General features: G+C 41.9%; 2 protein-coding genes across 2 annotated transcripts; both read right to left on the reverse strand.

The window, feature by feature from the left end:
* Positions 1-4,105, reverse strand: LOC310859646 (uncharacterized protein). Its single transcript, XM_083766303.1, has 5 exons — positions 3,950-4,105; positions 3,118-3,155; positions 2,379-2,453; positions 1,964-2,153; positions 1-1,124 (listed from the first exon to the last, which is right to left on the reverse strand). The coding sequence occupies exons 1-5, from the start codon at positions 4,014-4,016 to the stop codon at positions 562-564; spliced, it is 933 nt and encodes a 310-aa protein (XP_083622429.1). The 5' UTR covers positions 4,017-4,105; the 3' UTR covers positions 1-561.
* A 1,132-nt stretch (positions 4,106-5,237) lies between these two features.
* caiap (CARD- and ANK-containing Inflammasome Adaptor Protein) lies at positions 5,238-9,078 on the reverse strand (the record flags this gene model as incomplete). The annotated part of the gene is made up of 4 exons (XM_083768073.1): positions 5,238-5,987; positions 6,595-6,817; positions 7,570-7,699; positions 8,055-9,078. 4 exons carry the CDS (start codon positions 9,076-9,078, stop codon positions 5,238-5,240), a joined length of 2,127 nt encoding a protein of 708 aa, XP_083624199.1.
* Between the last annotated feature and the right edge of the window lie 12,822 nt (positions 9,079-21,900).

Raw genomic sequence — 21,900 nt, forward strand, 5'->3', positions numbered from 1 at the left:
AACAGCAATGTAGACCTCTACGTCAGTGGTAAGTGGTAACCATGAGCCATGTAAGGTTCCTGCTTTCAACAAGTCGACACGCCACCAGTTTCCCAGAAACATGTTGAAAGCAACCCTCATAGCTGAAACAGAGGGAGGGGTTTGGGGACTAACCAGGTCGTGCACAGCCTCACTGCACACAGAAAGTCTAACCAGTGACTCACTTAGTTAGCAAGTATTTTCTCTTCAGCCTGCATAACGGTGCAAGTGTGGTCTTGACTCTTGATGACTACAGTTTTACACGGTATTACACTGATTGCACAATTTCTCCACTAAAGACATTTTTCTAAACTATTCCTTTTCCACGTGCTTAGTCATTCTTATATATTTGTCACAGATCAGATTATTACATACTGCAATTTCTTACTAAATTACCTCCCACTGTACTGTAGTTTATCACCATTCACATTTACAGCAGAATACCTATGTACGACAGAGTTTCCAAACAAATTATACATCATTTTAGCCATATGTACAAAACCGTAACACCCGACATACATGTGTCATTGCAATCTACCGGTGTCACGTACAAGAGTCTTCATCTGAAGAAGAATAACAACACAGTCCAAGTACATTCCCTGCTTCCATCATCCCAGTGACGCAGGATTTTGTGGTCCTCCCTGTACAGTCAGACCCTGGATTCTGCTCTGTGACTTCACCTTTCTGTCCACTAATGTCCCCAATTCCTGTCTCTTCAGAAATGTCTCTGCTCTGATCCAAAATAGTTTGTCCCAGAGTGGGATTATAGAGGTTCGGCAGGCCAGACTGCAACGTCCTGACTAGACTGCGTGTATGAGACAAATCCGGCTGAGCTACCGGCCCTCTAAACCCAGCCACTGCCACTGCCAGTCGGGTACGGTCAAAAGAGAGTGGCTGGTCCTGGTCTGCACACACTAGCCTTGGAGGTTCTGGAGTGGGATTGGGGGTAACAGGGGCTCTGGGCTCAGCTTCTGGTTGGTTGTGATGTCCTGTTTTGCCATCAGCTGAGGCTGCGTAACCTTCTGTCCTTTCGCCAGCCAAGTCACTTTCAACTCCCCTCAGGGGACCACTGCCGCCATGTGGCTCACAATGCCGTGGTTTCTTAACTGTGCATGAGAGTGAAAATAGGGGAGAAAACAGAAGGCTTGTAATACGTTTGATGTAAGCACTGATACTATCATCCTATCAAGAGAAATTAAACAGAAACCCAATTTTGTATACCTACTACAGGTCACAAAATATGACAAACACTCAAAACAACACGTCTGATAAGCTCCAGGTTTTTCCAATAATAACTGCCATCATCAGTGGTCATGAATTTGACTATTGGCTGAAATCCCCTCCCCAATGAAAATGTACATATTAAGCATTAAGCAACAAAAAAAAGAGTTCTGGAAACATCGAAGAGACTTGAATTAACAGAGTGATACCTATACAGTATATGTATGTATTCTGAAACCTATCTTAATTACGTCACCATCAACAGCCGATTATAACCACGCCTACCATACATACATACCACTTCTGGTCCAGCCGACCACAATACTTGCACACTCTGCTTGCGCAAGTAGTGATTTTGCTTGCTTGAACAAGACTCACTGGGTCTATGGAGTGTCTCCCATGTGGATATCGGACTTCATCAAACTATGACATATAGTGTATATATACAGGACATCTACTCTGTTTGATGACATATTCAATCTCAGCCTCTCCTCTCATCCTATCCTCTTATCTGTATAGTAGTGACATCGGACAATGTAGGTAATCGCTTTGAGCAATCCTCTAAAGGCACACTGCTGCGTTGTCTTTTCTGACCCGAATATCGGAGCAAATTTCAGTTGCGTCGTTTTTTTTCAGAAAAACGCACCAATCTGCAAGGACTTAAATCCGAAAAACACAGCAGTGAGCAGTGTGCTCCTTTATACTTTAGGTTTGTTAAACTGACCACTGCTTGGAGAGTCTTGTGTGTCTTCCCTCCTCTTGGCATATGCCCGAGGAGTCCATGGCTTATGTTTACAGGAGGGGTCGACAATCCGTAGTTTGGTGATGAAGCGTTTGTACTCTTTCTCCAGGGCATCGATGCATAGCTGGAACTCTGCTATCTTTCTTTCTGGGTAGTGGGAAAGCTGGGACTGCTGTGAAATAGTAAGAAAAGCGTAATTTGTAGCAGTATAGTTCCCACCTCTCCATCTGGAGAGGGAAGCAAACAATGAATGGACATGAAACTGACAGATTGAAGCGGCCATTGATTCATCATTGCAATGAATCTGGCCATTCTAACTTTTTCCTGAACAACCTCATGAATTGCCAGCAGTTGGAATTAGGTTCACCACACAATACATTAGAAATTGTGAATTTACCTGCAGGTAATACTCAATTTCACTCTTGATACTAGGGATCCACTTCTTCACAGATGAGGCAGAATTAAGAGTCGACTGTAGGAAAAAAGGAATGACATGAAAAGGAGTTTAGGCTGCAATTTGCAACAAAATATTTATTTTAATAATGGGTTGAAATCTAGAGTTGCAACACCAGCCATTGACAATCCATTCATCCAAACAGAAAAGTCAGATCTGCTTGTATTTGCTTGTATAGTTCGCCCGTAGACATGTTATGAGCTACTTTCTGTTAAGACATTCTGTGCAGGCGATACGTTTTTGGAGTTTGGAAGTACTCGTTTTCATTAACGCATCGTGCTGCTGCTTCCTTGTGCAAATTCGAAATAGGTGGTCGTACGCGGGGCCGCTCAGTGACTTCCGACGAGTCCTTCCAAACTACAACACTACAGCAGAAAGTAACTCATAACGTGTCTATGGTGGATATTTATGAAACAAACGCTTTGCGGATTGAAAGAGGGTAATTCAAGCATCCCTTACAGCTGCAATGTTGGTGAGTTTAACGTTATTTAATACAAGCAGATCAGACTTTTCTGTTTGGATGAATGGATTGTCAATGGCTGGTGTTGCAACTCGAGGTTCAACCCATTATTAAAACATATATATATAGTGTTTCAAATTGTGGCTAGGTTTAGGCAGTATTAAATGGAATTGCCATGTTAGAACAGATCATCCAGGTGTTTTAAAATATTTAATAAATTACCAATTTGGGTCTCCGCTCATGTACTTTGATGCGTCCCTCTGCAAAACATATGAAAGACATGTTATATTTTTATCTCTTTTACAAAGGCTAACATTGTCATAGATTGCTCCAAATGAATACTAACATCAGTAAAATAACATTGGTGGACTAATATTAATGAGGGTATGTGTAGTGTTTTTGATGAATTGAACAATGTGGACCCTGTTGTAAACAAGTGTAATGCTTAATTGGGTCGTCCACTCACAGTTGACAGTCTTTGTATTGAGTTTGTGCTTAAAATGTACTGTAAATTCTACAAACTGTTAATAAATATTTCAATCAATCAATCAATGTTTTTGTTGTGTTTCATTTATTCCCACAATAAAAACAGTACAAAGGTAACATTATTAAAAGACACAGAAATAAGAGCGAGAAAGGTTTAGGTTAATTCTCACCTAAAATACCAAACAATTACTAAGTTAAAACATAGTAATACTAATCAAACAGTGTGCTGTGCTGTTGTGTAGGTACTATAAACACATGTAGGCCTACCTCTGGTCCATTGTAGGCCTATGTTTTTTTTTCTTTTGTTTTGTTTTACTTCTAATGAACATACTTATTTTAACAATTAAGCCTATACCTTAGATTATTGTTCGTGAATTCATTCATTCATTCAGCAAACTAGCAAATGCGTCAGCTTCATTTACTGTAGGGTAGGCACTAGGCTGTAGGCTGTAGGGTTTCAGGACGCTCGTTTACCGTTTCTGTATTTTGGAAGGCTCCCATACAGTAAAGGTAAACAAGGGTAGCTATAGTAGCTACTGCTAGCAGACACAACTTGGCTACAACTTGCCCTCTTTCTCTTTCTGAAGCCACAGTCTGTTGAGCCTTCCTTGTTGCTTCTCCTCGTTCCTTGCCATATCTTTGCACAGTCAGTAACACGTTGTTGTATAAGGTGTAAAAATGGACAGTGAATTATGGAACCGCTAATATAATATTGCACTGGCTGTTTACTTTCCACCACGTCACGTGACTTTGGAACCGTGGTCACGTGTAGTTATGCCCCAGTCTAGAAAAGGAGGAGGCAACCCTATTGGGTGGTTTTTGTTGTTTCATGATCTTCTTTTTTAAATTTAAATAAGATTTCAAAACTGTCGATGCTCTTTGCAACTTTTTTTTTTTTTTTTTTTTTTTTTTTTACATTTGAATAGTAGGCTACTATATGACTTTGGGCGTTTTGTTTGCATTGTAGTTGTAGGTGATAAATACCTGTGGTCAATTAGAGAAACGACGGTCAATTGACTGTTATTTGTGAAAGCTAATTACTATATTCAAATATCTCAGTCAATAAAATGAAACGTTGGATATGATACGTATTTATATTCAAACAAATAAACATGTGGGGATTTAGGGGATTGTAGTCTACCTAAATAAGGCTATTATCTACTTCACTGTATACGTGGGAAAAAACTTTTTTCTTATTTGCGTTATCCTTGATTATGATGGGTTTTATGTTACATGATAGACACATATGTTTTATTTCAATCAAGAACATTACTCCTTGGGCACGGTGGCACAGTTGGTAGTGCTGTCGCCTCACAGCTAGAAGGTCCTGGGTTCGATTCCCGCTCGGGGCGCTGTGGGTGCTGGCGGCGTGTTTCCTCCTCCGCGTCATCAGTGCCCATACCCGAAGGCGGGGTTGGCGAAAGGGCCTTTCTGTGTGGAGTTTGCATGTTCTCCCCGTGTCCCCTAGGGTAGATACCCTCACAAAAACATGCAGTAATCCTGGTCTCTAAACTGCCTCCCCCTGGCCAGCCGGGGCGCCTGATGGAGGGGAAAGGAACTGGTTGGAATAACGTGTTCCTTCCATGCGCTACGTCCAACCAGGGAAACTCCCCCCTGTCAGGTGTAAAGGAGCAACTTGGACACTCAAGCATGAAGGAAGCATGAGTTAAGTCCGTTGCTCTCCCCAGGTTGGCGGAGGGTGTGTAGAGCCCAGGATCACATTAGATGATTGACACAGGGGTGAAAAATGGGTTACAAAATTGTGGGATAAAAAATATAGAAATAAAAAAAGAACATTACTCCTTAAATGTATGTCCATCCTACTAAAATGTCTGATCTTCCCTTCCCCTACTGGCCTACTTGATCAGAAACATCTTTCTCTTCAGCAAGGTTGCGATAGCCTCGTGCTCCAATGTGTTTTCACCCTCTGCCACCTGTAATGGAGTCTTCCCTACGTTGTTGGTGGTCTGCAGATCTGCCCTCTTCCCGTGTCCCGCCTGCCCGGCCTGACCCCAGCCCAGCAGTCTCCTGGCGGCCTCTTGGTGCCCACCCCGAGCAGCACAGTGTAGGGCCGTGTCCTTACTGTTGTCCATAGCGTTGATCTTTGCCCCGGCCTCCAGGAGCAGCTCAACCGCACTGTGGTGGCCTTTCTCAGCTGCAGCATGGAGAGGGGTTTTCCTCCATACGTTCCTCTCGTCCACTCCCTTGTTTTTCAGTGCTTGAAGAAGCACTGTGACCACTGCAGCCTGCCCGTTAGCTGCTGCGTAATGGAGAGCAGTGGAACCGTTCATGTCCTTGGCCCCTGCCTTTGCCTTGTGGGACAGTAGTGATGTCACAGCAGCCATGCTTCCCTCACCAGCGGCTAGGTGCAAGGGGGTTTTCTTCTCCTTGTCAATGGTGTTTGGGTCCGCTCCAGCTGAGATGAGAAGGCTCACCACAGGGGTCTCCCTCTGGGTTGCTGCTGCCCAGTGCATGGCTGTCCTCCCCTGCCTGTCCTTTGCTCCTGGGTCGGCCTTGCCCTGAAGGAGCTGGGTCACTGTCTCTGTATGACCCAGCTGGCTGGCAAGATGAAGAGGAGTCAGGCCATCCTGAGTCACTGCATTCACCTGATGAAATTAAACTAAACTTGTTAAGTATTCACTCATAGTATAGTAGTATTATGTTTTTCTTACCCCTTTCTTATCCCCAATTTCATTTAGTCATTAAGCCAATGTAGCAATTTAGACTAATAGGGCCTTTGTCCTACTCCTCCCGCCCAACACTCCCTGCCGACCTCAGCCCGTAAGAATGCTGTATTCTTACGGGCTGAGTAGGACAAAGGCCCTATTAGTCTAAATTGCTAAATTGGCTTAATGACTAAATACATGCAGTGACAATTAGGGTGATTATTGCCACTGCATATTCTTACGGGCTGAGGCGGAAGCCCTTTCCGGCTTCCCTCCCCTGAACGGAACACGGATCAATTATGTTCATGTAGACGCTCGACAAAGCCGGATGGACCACAGTGGATTCAAACCCTCCGTGGTGGTGGGCAGATACTTTGCCACTATGCTACCCAAGCGCTATATTTAACTTCATGATACCAAATGCCATGAGTCCAATTTGCAAGGTTATATATAATATATAACAAGAATCATCTACAAGAATCATCCAAGAATGATTGCTTCTAAAATAAATGACATACTGTGTTTATTACATAATGTCAGAATTTACCTGAGCCCCAGCTCTCAACAGCAGACCAGCTAATGCTGACCTGTTGTGTTGTGCTGCCACGTGCAGAGGGGTATGGCCTTCAGGTCCTGTGATGTTAGGATCTAATCCCTTCTCCAGAAGTGTCTGCACTATAGACACACTGCCACTCTGGGTAGCTAGGTGTAACACTGAGGACAGGTTGGGTAGTGTGGCATCAAGTCTGGCCTGTTTTGCTGCCAGAGCTCTGAAGTAAAAAACAAGCAAAAACAAAAAAGGAAAAGTCAGTCAGATAATTCTATTGTTTGCAATCATGTACAAAAACAACTGTTTTTTATTTTGTAGACAATATACCTTCTCTCCCAAATTCCTTGCCTATGTTACATAGCGTCACAGAATAGAAATGAACACAAAGCTCTGTGATTAATAATATTTTGTGTAATGTGGTCTTGACTGAACTGGTGATGTAGTCTCCTGCCGGGGATTTCACACCGGGTCTAGAAGGAGATCATGGATTTTGTCTGAGTAGTTGATCAATGATCATAGAAAACCTTTCTTGTGACCACCACGCTCTGATTGTGGTGCGTTACCCGTTCAAATGCAGCCTTGGTGTGTGCGACCCATTACTGTTACTTTTTGATAAGATCAATGATCATACCATCAAACAGGTGAAGAATGATTGGATACGATTATGTTTCATTCAAAGAGAAAGTTTAATGATGCACTTTAATGATATACATTATGATTAATTCCTACACACTTTCAGCATGTTACCACTTACTCGGGTGGCCAATGAAAGTTGTCTTTCTGTCCTTCTCCACTCTGAGTTTGTCCTTTATGAAGAACAATCCTAGAACTATCACTGGATGTCATTTATGTTAGGGCAGACTAACGTAAACCTAAGGCCCCAAATTATTACGATTAGCGGCCCTGTTGAATATAAAACTAGCTGATAATCAGTTAAGCATGGCCTGTCTCAGAGTAACTGTATACATTTACCTGAATGCCTCTGTGTGCCCCAACTCAGCAGACAACAGGAGGGCAGTGTATCCCTGCTTGTCGTACAAATTTACATCAGCTCCATGGTCTATCAGAGCAGTCATCACTTCATCTTGGTTCTTTTTCACAGCTGAGAAGAGAGCAGAGCCCAGGGTCTCTGCACTCAGGGCTCCTCTGGCATGCGCTAAGATTTGCAAAATTATAAATATGAAATGTGAAATAAGTATTCACAGTTTTACATAAAAAAAATTATATTTTTCAGTGCTATTGAAATATTAAAATTGTCATAAATGACTACCGTGATGATAATAATAATTACAACACTAGCCTATAACGAATATACAGTATGAGGTTGAGAACTTGAGACTCACCAAGCAGTAAATGCAGTATAGATCCATGATTGAGTTCAATAGCTTTAAGTATATCTGCATGGCTAACCTTTGCGCCTGCATTAAGAAGGAGAGTCACGGTTTTCTCATTGTTACCAGTGACTGCAAGGGACATTGCTGTCTCCTTGTGGCAATTCCTGGCATCAACAGCAGCCCCACTCTGCAGAAGCACCTCAGCCAACCTCCAGTCATCCTCTCTGGCAGCGATGTGGAGGAACGAGTCTTGCATCTGTTTTTGCCTGGTCTCCTCTTTCACGAGGGCTTTGACTGATCCCAGGTGCTTGTTCTTTGCTGCCAGGTGGACAGGTGTCTTAGCCTGTTTATCCTGGAGGTAAATGTGGGCCCCGCTCTTCACGAGGGCCCTGACCGCCTCAGTGTGGCCCCTGCCGGCTGCCCGGTGAAGAGCTGTTTGACCATTGTTATCTATCAGGTCCAGCCTGGCCCCTCTATGGATGAGGAGCTCGATGACTGACAAGTGGCCATGTTCGGCGGCTATGTGTAACAGCGTTTCATTGGTGGAATTAAGAATGTCAGCGTCTTCTAACCGCTCCTTCAGCAGTGACAAGTCCTCCGAGGCAACAATGTCAAAAATGTTTTGAGGCTTGCTCTGTGCTGGTTCATACCACTCTGGGACCGTGGTCCTGTCCTCCTTTTGAGTTTTAGAGCTCTTCGAACTAGTAGCCTTCTGGTTGACAACCTGTGTATTAGTCTTAACCAATCCCTCCTCATCCCTCTCTAACAAATACCCAATCAGCTGTCTCCTAGGATCTCGAATATGTTCGTTCACAACCCCCACATAGGCCTTGATGCGCTGATACAGGTCGGGCTCTGCTAGCAAAAGACACGGGTGGAAGAATTTCCGACAAGCCCTCTCACCTCTGGCCACCAGGATGTCCAGGAGCCTGGAGTTCTGCTCTTTCTGTGTCCCAATGGTCAAAACGATGGATTTCTTGGCAGTTGTGATGACTCCCTCTGTGACGAGAAGATCCAGCAGGTGTTCAGTATGTGAGATGCCATAGACCAGATCTGACTTCTTTCCCTTGATCACATCTATAGCATAGGGATTAGCAGTGTGCACTGCTTTAAAATTCTGAAAACCCTTGAGTTTTGTGCTGATCATTTTAAAATGACGATACACTCAGCAAGCCAGAGATCTCATAAGTTGGACTGTCTGGTATGTGTGTATTATATATCTCATTGCTAAGTGAATTATCTCACCTAGGCAACCAGGTAAATAGAGACAGCATTTACAACTCTACCTATCCTTTGTGTGGCTTTGGCCAGTTGTCATTATGCTGCCAAAACCTGCAATTAAGTTATTGGTTGTTTTCATAAGCAGGGCCTGAATCCTCATAAATTTGCTTCCAGTCGATATGAATAAAATGTACCGTATGTTGTTCTATAAAAAACATTTCAGCCAGGAGGTTATACTTACCACTGGTATAAAAACAGAGTAAAAAGCTCTGTAGCTTGCTTCTCATCTTGTTATTCACTGTGTTTTTCTCAATGTGCAATATCATGGAACACCAAATCATCATGATTCACCACAACCAAATATGCTGTAAAATTGAAGAAACCAGGGGGTCGATTTAGGACTTCTATTTTACTTACTTCTATATTACTAATCTAATTACAGTATTATGATCTGGGGGCGTGTAGTATGTCATATTGCAATTTTGGGCATGTTAAGAAGCGCTTTTGACACCCCCCGGAGTGCGCAAAACGGCCTTGAATTAGTCATGGGTGTGTTTAAGGCGTGTTTGAGACGTACCCAATCAACATGTCCGTACTATTCTCTTTACCAGTCAGCTGATGTCACATACGGAATGCGCACTTTGGGGATCGTGGTATGACATTTATTCAGGCTGGCACCATAGAAGACATGACATGCCTTTGTCACATTTGGGTTAATTATTAGTGTGGTTGCCCGAATGGGCAACCAGACTCTTGTAACTGTGACACTTTATTATTAGTGTGGTTGCCTGAAGGCAACCATACTATTGTTTTTGTGACCTTTTATTAGTGTGGTTGCCCGAATGGGCAACCAGACTCTTGTAACTGTGACACTTTATTATTATTTTCTCACTGGAGTAGTCTTTATTTTGACGCTTTATACCTCCCACACTGTACGCTGTACGCACTTGAGCCATATGTCAAATTGACCGGAAAAATCGGGAATCGTGTGCTTGTATTTTGTTAAGAGAAATGTTGTATAGTTTAATTGATATGAATTTATTAGTGAATTAAATTTCCCCATTGACATGAATGGGAAAAGGCAAAAATTCACATAAAAGTATTTGTTCCTCGGAGACTGTAATCACTATAGTTACAAAACTTTTAGGGATAATTCAACATTATCCCTAAAATTATTTAACCCTAAAATTTTATCGGTCGGCCTCATGGTGGCGCTATAACAGCCCACTTTACCTTTTGGCTTATAACTCTTGAACCGTAGGTCGTAAAATCAAAATTATTTTTTCCCTGGATTCCTTGGGTCATGACGCATCTCCCCATATAGGCCACGCCCATTTCCGCCATGATAGATTTTCCGCCATTTTGAATTTTGTCCAAAACACACTTTTTGCTTTTCCTCCTACAGATTCCGTCCAAATCTCACAGAAATCGGCACACGTGATCTCTGGACCCATCCAATTAAAACTGAGCCGCAGAATTTTGAAAGTGCGTATCGTTCGGCCGCAATCGTCTTCCGAAGTTAGTAGGAGGGGCCTATATCACAAAAAATGCCATAAATCACGAACGGAATGTCCAATCCATCCCAAATTTCAATCACATGTCCGGGGTGGTTCAATCAACCAAGTTCTAAAAGCAATTCCATTTTCATCCATAGGGGGCGCCGCAAATGCGAGAAATGTAACCGTTTGTCGCAAAAACATGAATTTCGGGGGTTAAATCCCCTCCGAATGACTTACGCATGATCTAAGGCGTGACTTGAAATTGTAATTGGCTGGCAATACTAGTGGGAGGGGCATATGTAAGCCACTGCGGCAACCACACTCTGCAATTTTTTTAAATTGCGAATTTTCTAGTTAGTGTGGTTGCCCGAATGGGCAACCAGACTCTTGTAACTGTGACACTTTATTATTAGTGTGGTTGCCCTGAGGGCAACCAAACTATAGTTTCTGTGCCCTGTTTATTTTGTCGCGTTATACCTCCCACAGTTTTTGTCGCACGCACTCGAGCCATATGTCAAAACGACGGGCTACATCGGGAATCGTGTGCTTGTATTTTGCTAAGACATTTGTTGGATAATTTAATTGATATGAATTAATTAGTTAATAATTAAATTTCCCCATAGACATGAATGGGAAAATGCAAAAGTATTTTTTCCTCTGAGACCGTAAGGGCTATACTTACAAGACTTGGAGGAGAGATTCATAATAATTACTAAAATGAATTACCTTAGAACTATATCGGTCGGCCTCATGGTGGCGCTATAACAGCCAACTTTACATTTTTGGGTATAACTCTTGAACCGTAGGTCATAAAATCAAAATGTTTTTTTCCATGGATTCCTTGGGTCATGACGCATCTTCCCATATAGGCCACGCCCATTTCCGTCTAGAACGAATTTGCAGCAAATTAGCATTTTCTTCAAAACACACTTTTTGCTCCTCCTCCTACAGATTTTGTCCAAATCTCACAGAAATCGGTACACATGATCTCGGGACATATCCGATGAAAACAGCACAGTCAGAATTTCGATATTCCATATCGTTCGTCCGTAATCAGCTTCCAAAGTTAGTGGGAGGGGCCTATTTTACAAAAAAATGCACAAATCACGAACGGAAAGTCCAATCCTCCCCAAATTTGAATCACATGTTTAGGATGGCCTAATCAACACAGAGGCAATTCCATTTCCATCCATAGGGGGCGCTACAATTGCAAAAACAATTACCCGTTTGTTGCAAAAACACGATTTTGGGGGGGAAATCCCCTTTGAATTACTTACGCATGATCACAAAGGGTGACTTGACATTGTAATTGGCTGGCAAAATTACTGGGAGGGGCCTTTACCCCTTTGTTGCAAAAACATGATTTTGGGGGGGAAATCCTCTTTGAATGACTTATGCATGATCACAAAGTATGACTTGACATTGTAATTGGCTGGTATAATTACTGGGAGGGGCCTATATCAGCCAACCTATCCGATTTCAACAGCACAGTCAGAATTTAGATCTTCTGTATCGTTCGGTCGTAATCGTCTTCCCAAGTTAGTGGGAGGGGCCTATTTTACAAAAAACGCCACAATTCACGCACGGAATGTCCGATCCATCCCAAATTTGAATCACATGTCGAGGGTGGTTTCATCAACGCAGAGACAAAAGCGATTCCATTTTCGACGGGTGCGATGTGGGCAACCACACTTTGCAATTTCCCAGAATTGCCTCTTTCTAGTTATTTTCTCACTGGAGTAGTCTTTATTTTGACGCTTTATACCTCCCACACTGTACGCTGTACGCACTTGAGCCATATGTCAAATTGACCGGAAAAATCGGGAATCGTGTGCTTGTATTTTGTTAAGAGAAATGTTGTATAGTTTAATTGATATGAATTTATTAGTGAATTAAATTTCCCCATTGACATGAATGGGAAAAGGCAAAAATTCACATAAAAGTATTTGTTCCTCGGAGACTGTAATCACTATAGTTACAAAACTTTTAGGGATATTTCAACATTATCACTAAAATTATTTAACCCTAAAATTTTATCGGTCGGCCTCATGGTGGCGCTATAACAGCCCACTTTACCTTTTGGCTTATAACTCTTGAACCGTAGGTCGTAAAATAAAAATTATTTTTTCCCTGGATTCCTTGGGTCATGACGCATCTCCCCATATAGGCCACGCCCATTTCCGCCATGATAGATTTTCCGCCATTTTGAATTCTGTCCAAAACACACTTTTTGCTTTTCCTCCTACAGATTTCGTCCAAATCTCACAGAAATCGGCACACGTGATCTCTGGACCCATCCAATTAAAACTGAGCCGCAGAATTTTGAAAGTGCGTATCGTTCGGCCGTAATCGTCTTCCGAAGTTAGTAGGAGGGGCCTATATCACAAAAAATGCCATAAATCACGAACGGAATGTCCAATCCATCCCACATTTCAATCACATGTCCGGGGTGGTTCAATCAACCAAGTTCTAAAAGCAATTCCATTTTCATCCATAGGGGGCGCCGCAAATGCGAGAAATGTAACCGTTTGTCGCAAAAACATGAATTTCGGGGGTTAAATCCCCTCCGAATTACTTATGCATGATCTAAGGCGTGACTTGAAATTGTAATTGGCTGGCAATACTAGTGGGAGGGGCATATGTAAGCCACTGCGGCAACCACACTCTGCAATTTTTTAAAATTGCGAATTTTCTAGTGTTATTTGTTAGTGTGGTCTTTATTAGTAGTCTTTATTTTGACGCTTTATACCTCCCACACTGTACGCTGTACGCACTTGAGCCATATGTCAAATTGACCGGAAAAATCGGGAATCGTGTGCTTGTATTTTGTTAAGAGAAATGTTGTATAGTTTAATTGATATGAATTTATTAGTGAATAAAATTTCCCCATTGACATGAATGGGAAAAGGCAAAAATTCACATTCAAGTATTTGTTCCTCGGAGACTGTAATCACTACAGTTACAAAACTTTTAGGGATAATTCAACATTATCCCTAAAATTATTTAACACTAAAATTTTATCGGTCGGCCTCATGGTGGCGCTATAACAGCCCACTTTACCTTTTGGCTTATAACTCTTGAACCGTAGGTCGTAAAATCAAAATTATTCTTTCCCTGGATTCCTTGGGTCATGACGCATCTCCCCATATAGGCCACGCCCATTTCCGCCATGATAGATTTTCCGCCATTTTGAATTTTGTCCAAAACACACTTTTTGCTTTTCCTCCTACAGATTTTGTCCAAATCTCACAGAAATCGGCACACGTGATCTCTGGACCCATCCAATTAAAACTGAGCCGCAGAATTTTGAAAGTGCGTATCGTTCGGCCGCAATCGTCTTCCGAAGTTAGTAGGAGGGGCCTATATCACAAAAAATGCCATAAATCACGAACGGAATGTCCAATCCATCCCAAATTTCAATCACATGTCCGGGGTGGTTCAATCAACCAAGTTCTAAAAGCAATTCCATTTTCATCCATAGGGGGCGCCGCAGAAGAGAGAAATGTAACCGTTTGTCGCAAAAACATGAATTTCGGGGGTTAAATCCCCTCCGAATGACTTACGCATGATCTAAGGCGTGACTTGAAATTGTAATTGGCTGGCAATACTAGTGGGAGGGGCATATGTAAGCCACTGCGGCAACCACACTCTGCAATTTTTTAAAATTGCGAATTTTCTAGTGTTATTTGTTAGTGTAGTCTTTATTAGTAGTCTTTATTTTGACGCTTTATACCTCCCACACTGTACGCTGTACGCACTTGAGCCATATGTCAAATTGACCGGAAAAATCGGGAATCGTGTGCTTGTATTTTGTTAAGAGAAATGTTGTATAGTTTAATTGATATGAATTTATTAGTGAATTAAATTTCCCCATTGACATGAATGGGAAAAGGCAAAAATTCACATTCAAGTATTTGTTCCTCGGAGACTGTAATCACTATAGTTACAAAACTTTTAGGGATAATTCAACATTATCCCTAAAATTATTTAACACTAAAATTTTATCGGTCGGCCTCATGGTGGCGCTATAACAGCCCACTTTACCTTTTGGCTTATAACTCTTGAACCGTAGGTCGTAAAATCAAAAAAATGTTTTCCCTGGATTCCTTGGGTCATGACGCATCTCCCCATATAGGCCACGCCCATTTCCGCCATGATAGATTTTCCGCCATTTTGAATTTTGTCCAAAACACACTTTTTGCTTTTCCTCCTACAGATTTCGTCCAAATCTCACAGAAATCGGCACACGTGATCTCTGGACCCATCCAATTAAAACTGAGCCGCAGAATTTTGAAAGTGCGTATCGTTCGGCCGTAATCGTCTTCCGAATTAGTAGGAGGGGCCTATATCACAAAAAATGCCATAAATCACGAACGGAATGTCCAATCCATCCCAAATTTCAATCACATGTCCGGGGTGGTTCAATCAACCAAGTTCTAAAAGCAATTCCATTTTCATCCATAGGGGGCGCCGCAAACGCGAGAAATGTAACCGTTTGTCGCAAAAACATGAATTTCGGGGGTTAAATCCCCTCCAAATTACTTACGCATGATCTAAGGCGTGACTTGAAATTGTAATTGGCTGGCAATACTAGTGGGAGGGGCATATGTAAGCCACTGCGGCAACCACACTCTGCAATTTTTTAAAATTGCGAATTTTCTAGTGTTATTTGTTAGTGTGGTCTTTATTAGTAGTCTTTATTTTGACGCTTTATACCTCCCACACTGTACGCTGTACGCACTTGAGCCATATGTCAAATTGACCGGAAAAATCGGGAATCGTGTGCTTGTATTTTGTTAAGAGAAATGTTGTATAGTTTAATTGATATGAATTTATTAGTGAATTAAATTTCCCCATTGACATGAATGGGAAAAGGCAAAAATTCACATTCAAGTATTTGTTCCTCGGAGACTGTAATCACTATAGTTACAAAACTTTTAGGGATAATTCAACATTATCCCTAAAATTATTTAACACTAAAATTTTATCGGTCGGCCTCATGGTGGCGCTATAACAGCCCACTTTACCTTTTGGCTTATAACTCTTGAACCGTAGGTCGTAAAATCAAAATTATTTTTTCCCTGGATTCCTTGGGTCATGACGCATCTCCCCATATAGGCCACGCCCATTTCCGCCATGATAGATTTTCCGCCATTTTGAATTTTGTCCAAAACACACTTTTTGCTTTTCCTCCTACAGATTTCGTTCAAATCTCACAGAAATCGGCACACGTGATCTCTGGACCCATCCAATTAAAACAGAGCCGCAGAATTTTGAAAGTGCGTATCGTTCGGCCGTAATCGTCTTCCGAAGTTAGTAGGAGGGGCCTATATCACAAAAAATGCCATAAATCACGAACGGAATGTCCAATCCATCCCAAATTTCAATCACAGGTCCGGGGTGGTTCAATCAACCAAGTTCTAAAAGCAATTCCATTTTCATCCATAGGGGGCGCCGCAAATGCGAGAAATGTAACCGTTTGTCGCAAAAACATGAATTTCGGGGGTTAAATCCCCTCCGAATTACTTACGCATGATCTAAGGCGTGACTTGAAATAGTAATTGGCTGGCAATACTAGTGGGAGGGGCATATGTAAGCCACTGCGGCAACCACACTCTGCAATTTTTTAAAATTGCGAATTTTCTAGTTAGTGTGGTTGCCCGAATGGGCAACCAGACTCTTGTAACTGTGACACTTTATTATTATTATTATTAGTGTGGTTGCCCTGAGGGCAACCATACTATTGCTTTAGTGACCTTTTATTAGTGTGGTTGCCTGAAGGCAACCATACTATTGTTTTTGTGACCTTTTATTATTATTCTTCTTTTTATTATAGATAAACTTTATTTTGCCGCATTATACCTCCCACAGTTTTTGTCGCACGCACTCGAGCCATATGTCAAAACGACGGGCTACATCGGGAATCGTGTGCGTGTATTGGGATAAGACATTTGTTGGATAGTTTAATTGATATAAATTAATTAGTGCATTAAATTTCCCCATAGACATGAATGGGAAAATGCAAAAACTCACTTTCAAGTATTCTTTCCTCTGAGACCGTAAGGGCTATACTTACAAGACTTGGAGGAGAGATTCATAATAATTACTAAAATTAATTACCTTAGAAGTATATCAGTCGGCCTCATGGTGGCGCTATAACAGCCAACTTTACATTTTTGGGTATAACTCTTGAACCGTAGGTCATAAAATCAAAATATTTTTTCCCTGGATTCCTTGGGTCATGACGCATCTCCCCATATAGGCCACGCCCATTTCCGTCTAGAACGAATTTGCAGCAAATTAGCATTTTCTTCAAAACACACTTTTTGCTCCTCCTCCTACAGATTTTGTCCAAATCTCACAGAAATCGGTACACATGATCTCGGGACCTATCCGATGAAAACAGCACAGTCAGAATTTCGATATTCCATATCGTTCGTCCGTAATCAGCTTCCAAATTTAGTGGGAGGGGCCTATTTTACAAAAAAATGCACAAATCACGAGCGGAAAGTCCAATCCTCCCCAAATTTGAATCACATGTTTAGGATGGCCTACTCAACACAGAGCCAAAAGCAATTCCATTTCAATCCATAGGGGGCGCTACAATTGCAAAAACAATTACCCGTTTGTTGCAAAAACACGATTTTGGGGGGGAAATCCCCTTTGAATGACTTACGCATGATCACAAAGGGTGACTTGACATTGTAATTGGCTGGCAAAATTACTGGGAGGGGCCTATACCCCTTTGTTGCAAAAACATGATTTTGGGGGGGAAATCCTCTTTGAATGACTTATGCATGATCACAAAGGATGACTTGACATTGTAATTGGCTGGTATAATTACTGGGAGGGGCCTATATCAGCCAACCTATCCGATTAAAACAGCGATCTTCTGTATAGTTCGGTCGTAATCGTCTTCCCAAGTTAGTGGGAGGGGCCTATTTTACAAAAAACGCCACAATTCACGCACGGAATGTCCGATCCATCCCAAATTTGAATCACATGTCGAGGGTGGTTTCATCAACGCAGAGACAAAAGCGATTCCATTTTCGACGGGTGCGATGTGGGCAACCACACTTTGCAATTTCCCAGAATTGCCTCTTTCTAGTTTCTTCTTATTATACTAGATAAACTTTATTTTGCCGGATTATACCTCCCACAGTTTTTGTCGCACGCACTCGAGCCATATGTCAAAACGACGGGCTACATCGGGAATCATGTGCGTGTATTGGGATAAGACATTTGTTGGATAGTTTAATTGATATGAATTAATTAGTGCATTAAATTTCCCCATAGACATGAATGGGAAAATGCAAAAACTCACTTTCAAGTATTTTTTCCTCTGAGACCGTAAGGGCTATACTTACAAGACTTGGAGGAGAGATTCATAATAATTACTAAAATTAATTACCTTAGAAGTATAACGTTCTGCCTCATGGTGGCGCTATAACAGCCAACTTTACCTTTTGGGGTATAACTCTTGAACCGTAGGTCGTAAAATCAAAAATATTTTTTCCCTGGATTCCTTGGGTCATGACGCATCTCCCCATATAGGCCCCGCCCATTTGCGTCTAGATAGATTTCCCGCCATTTTGAATTTTCTTCAAAACACACTTTTTGCTCCTCCTCCTACAGATTTTGTCCAAATCTCACAGAAATCGGTACACATGATCTCGGGACCTATCCGATGAAAACAGCACAGTCAGAAATTCCATATTCCATATCATTCGTCCGTAATCAGCTTCCAAAGTTAGTGGGAGGGGCCTATTTTACAAAAGATTGCACAAATCACGAACGGAAAGTCCAATCCTCCCCAAATTTGAATCACATGTTGATGATGGCCTAATCAACACAGAGCCAAAAGCAATTCCATTTCCATCCATAGGGGGCGCTACAATTGCAAAAACAATTACCCGTTTGTTGCAAAAACACGATTTTGGGGGGGAAATCCCCTTTGAATGACTTACGCATGATCACAAAGGGTGACTTCACATTGTAATTGGCTGGCAAAATTACTGGGAGGGGCCTATACCCGTTTGTTGCAAAAACATGATTTTGGGGGGGGGAAATCCTCTTTGAATGACTTATGCATGATCACAAAGGATGACTTGACATTGTAATTGGCTGGTATAATTACTGGGAGGGGCCTATATCAGCCAACCTATCCGATTAAAACAGCGATCTTCTGTATAGTTCGGTCGTAATCGTCTTCCCAAGTTAGTGGGAGGGGCCTATTTTACAAAAAACGCCACAATTCACGCACGGAATGTCCGATCCATCCCAAATTTGAATCACATGTCGAGGGTGGTTTCATCAACGCAGAGACAAAAGCGATTCCATTTTCGACGGTTTATTTCTTCTTATTATACTAGATAAACTTTATTTTGCCGGATTATACCTCCCACAGTTTTTGTCGCACGCACTCGAGCCATATGTCAAAACGACGGGCTACATCGGGAATCATGTGCGTGTATTGGGATAAGACATTTGTTGGATAGTTTAATTGATATGAATTAATTAGTGCATTAAATTTCCCCATAGACATGAATGGGAAAATGCAAAAACTCACTTTCAAGTATTTTTTCCTCTGAGACCGTAAGGGCTATACTTACAAGACTTGGAGGAGAGATTCATAATAATTACTAAAATTAATTACCTTAGAAGTATAACGTTCTGCCTCATGGTGGCGCTATAACAGCCAACTTTACCTTTTGGGGTATAACTCTTGAACCGTAGGTCGTAAAATCAAAAATATTTTTTCCCTGGATTCCTTGGGTCATGACGCATCTCCCCATATAGGCCCCGCCCATTTGCGTCTAGATAGATTTCCCGCCATTTTGAATTTTCTTCAAAACACACTTTTTGCTCCTCCTCCTACAGATTTTGTCCAAATCTCACAGAAATCGGTACACATGATCTCGGGACCTATCCGATGAAAACAGCACAGTCAGAAATTCCATATTCCATATCATTCGTCCGTAATCAGCTTCCAAAGTTAGTGGGAGGGGCCTATTTTACAAAAGATTGCACAAATCACGAACGGAAAGTCCAATCCTCCCCAAATTTGAATCACATGTTGATGATGGCCTAATCAACACAGAGCCAAAAGCAATTCCATTTCCATCCATAGGGGGCGCTACAATTGCAAAAACAATTACCCGTTTGTTGCAAAAACACGATTTTGGGGGGGAAATCCCCTTTGAATGACTTACGCATGATCACAAAGGGTGACTTCACATTGTAATTGGCTGGCAAAATTACTGGGAGGGGCCTATACCCGTTTGTTGCAAAAACATGATTTTGGGGGGGGGAAATCCTCTTTGAATGACTTATGCATGATCACAAAGGATGACTTGACATTGTAATTGGCTGGTATAATTACTGGGAGGGGCCTATATCAGCCAACCTATCCGATTAAAACAGCGATCTTCTGTATAGTTCGGTCGTAATCGTCTTCCCAAGTTAGTGGGAGGGGCCTATTTTACAAAAAACGCCACAATTCACGCACGGAATGTCCGATCCATCCCAAATTTGAATCACATGTCGAGGGTGGTTTCATCAACGCAGAGACAAAAGCGATTCCATTTTCGACGGGTGCGATGTGGGCAACCACACTTTGCAATTTCCCAGAATTGCCTCTTTCTAGTTATTTTCTCACTGGAGTAGTCTTTATTTTGACGCTTTATACCTCCCACACTGTACGCTGTACGCACTTGAGCCATATGTCAAATTGACCGGAAAAATCGGGAATCGTGTGCTTGTATTTTGTTAAGAGAAATGTTGTATAGTTTAATTGATATGAATTTATTAGTGAATTAAATTTCCCCATTGACATGAATGGGAAAAGGCAAAAATTCACATAAAAGTATTTGTTCCTCGGAGACTGTAATCACTATAGTTACAAAACTTTTAGGGATATTTCAACATTATCACTAAAATTATTTAACCCTAAAATTTTATCGGTCGGCCTCATGGTGGCGCTATAACAGCCCACTTTACCTTTTGGCTTATAACTCTTGAACCGTAGGTCGTAAAATCAAAATTATTTTTTCCCTGGATTCCTTGGGTCATGACGCATCTCCCCATATAGGCCACGCCCATTTCCGCCATGATAGATTTTCCGCCATTTTGAATTCTGTCCAAAACACACTTTTTGCTTTTCCTCCTACAGATTTTGTCCAAATCTCACAGAAATCGGCACACGTGATCTCTGGACCCATCCAATTAAAACTGAGCCGCAGAATTTTGAAAGTGCGTATCGTTCGGCCGTAATCGTCTTCCGAAGTTAGTAGGAGGGGCCTATATCACAAAAAATGCCATAAATCACGAACGGAATGTCCAATCCATCCCAAATTTCAATCACATGTCCGGGGTGGTTCAATCAACCAAGTTCTAAAAGCAATTCCATTTTCATCCATAGGGGGCGCCGCAAATGCGAGAAATGTAACCGTTTGTCGCAAAAACATGAATTTCGGGGGTTAAATCCCCTCCGAATTACTTACGCATGATCACGGGGGTCAAATTTGAATCACATGTCCGGGGTGGTTCAATCAAGCAAGTTCTAAAAGCAATGCGGACGTCTCTGTCGTTTATACCAAACCAAACCATTTCAAAATCGGTTGCAAATTGAGAAAGCTATTGTTATTTAAAAACTACATCTAAGATGGCCGCCACGCACACGACCTCGCCGTCCATTGGCCAGAAGCGAGTCCTGGTTCTGCCATCTGGTGACGTGAGCTGCTTTCCTATTGGCCGAATTGCTATGGTGTGAGCTTTGAAACCTAATAGACCCTATTCACGTGACGTCAGTTGCTCTTCCGGTTTAGACATTGGGGGGAAATACTTTTTTCTCCATTGAGATTATATGGACCTCTTCTGGCTGGCAATATTAGTGGGAGGGGCATAAGACTAACTGACCATTTATCAGTGTACACTACAGAGGTAGTGGCAATAATCCTGGCCTTGCAGTGGGTAGAGGAGAAAGGGATCGACAATACTGTTATTGCGTCTGATAGCTTCTCTGCACTGGAAAGCATCAAGTCAGGCAGATCTGCATGCAGAATGGACCTCCTTAGTGAGGCACATATGAGCTTATATAGAATAGGAAACAGAGGAATAGTAACACAGTTCTTGTGGGTTCCACCTCATTCCGGAGTGGAAGGGAATGAGCGAGTAGACATTTTGGCCAAGCAATCATTAAGAGTGGAGCAGGTAGACATGCGCGTGACTATAAGCAAGAGTGAAGTCAA

This window comes from Protomyctophum parallelum (assembly GCF_964188405.1).
Source record: "Protomyctophum parallelum genome assembly, chromosome: 6".
NCBI classification, from domain to species: domain Eukaryota; kingdom Metazoa; phylum Chordata; class Actinopteri; order Myctophiformes; family Myctophidae; genus Protomyctophum; species Protomyctophum parallelum.

Excerpts from the sequence above, each read along its gene's own strand:
- LOC310859646 (XM_083766303.1), bottom strand. The coding sequence starts at position 4,016 with ATGGCAAGGAACGAGGAGAAGCAACAAGGAAGGCTCAACAGACTGTGG. Across the intron at positions 3,156-3,949 it reads GCTTCAGAAAGAGAAAGAGG|AGGGACGCATCAAAGTACAT; the intron begins GCAAGTTGTAGC and ends TATGTTTTGCAG. Across the intron at positions 2,154-2,378 it reads AAATTGAGTATTACCTGCAG|CAGTCCCAGCTTTCCCACTA; the intron begins GTAAATTCACAA and ends ACTATTTCACAG.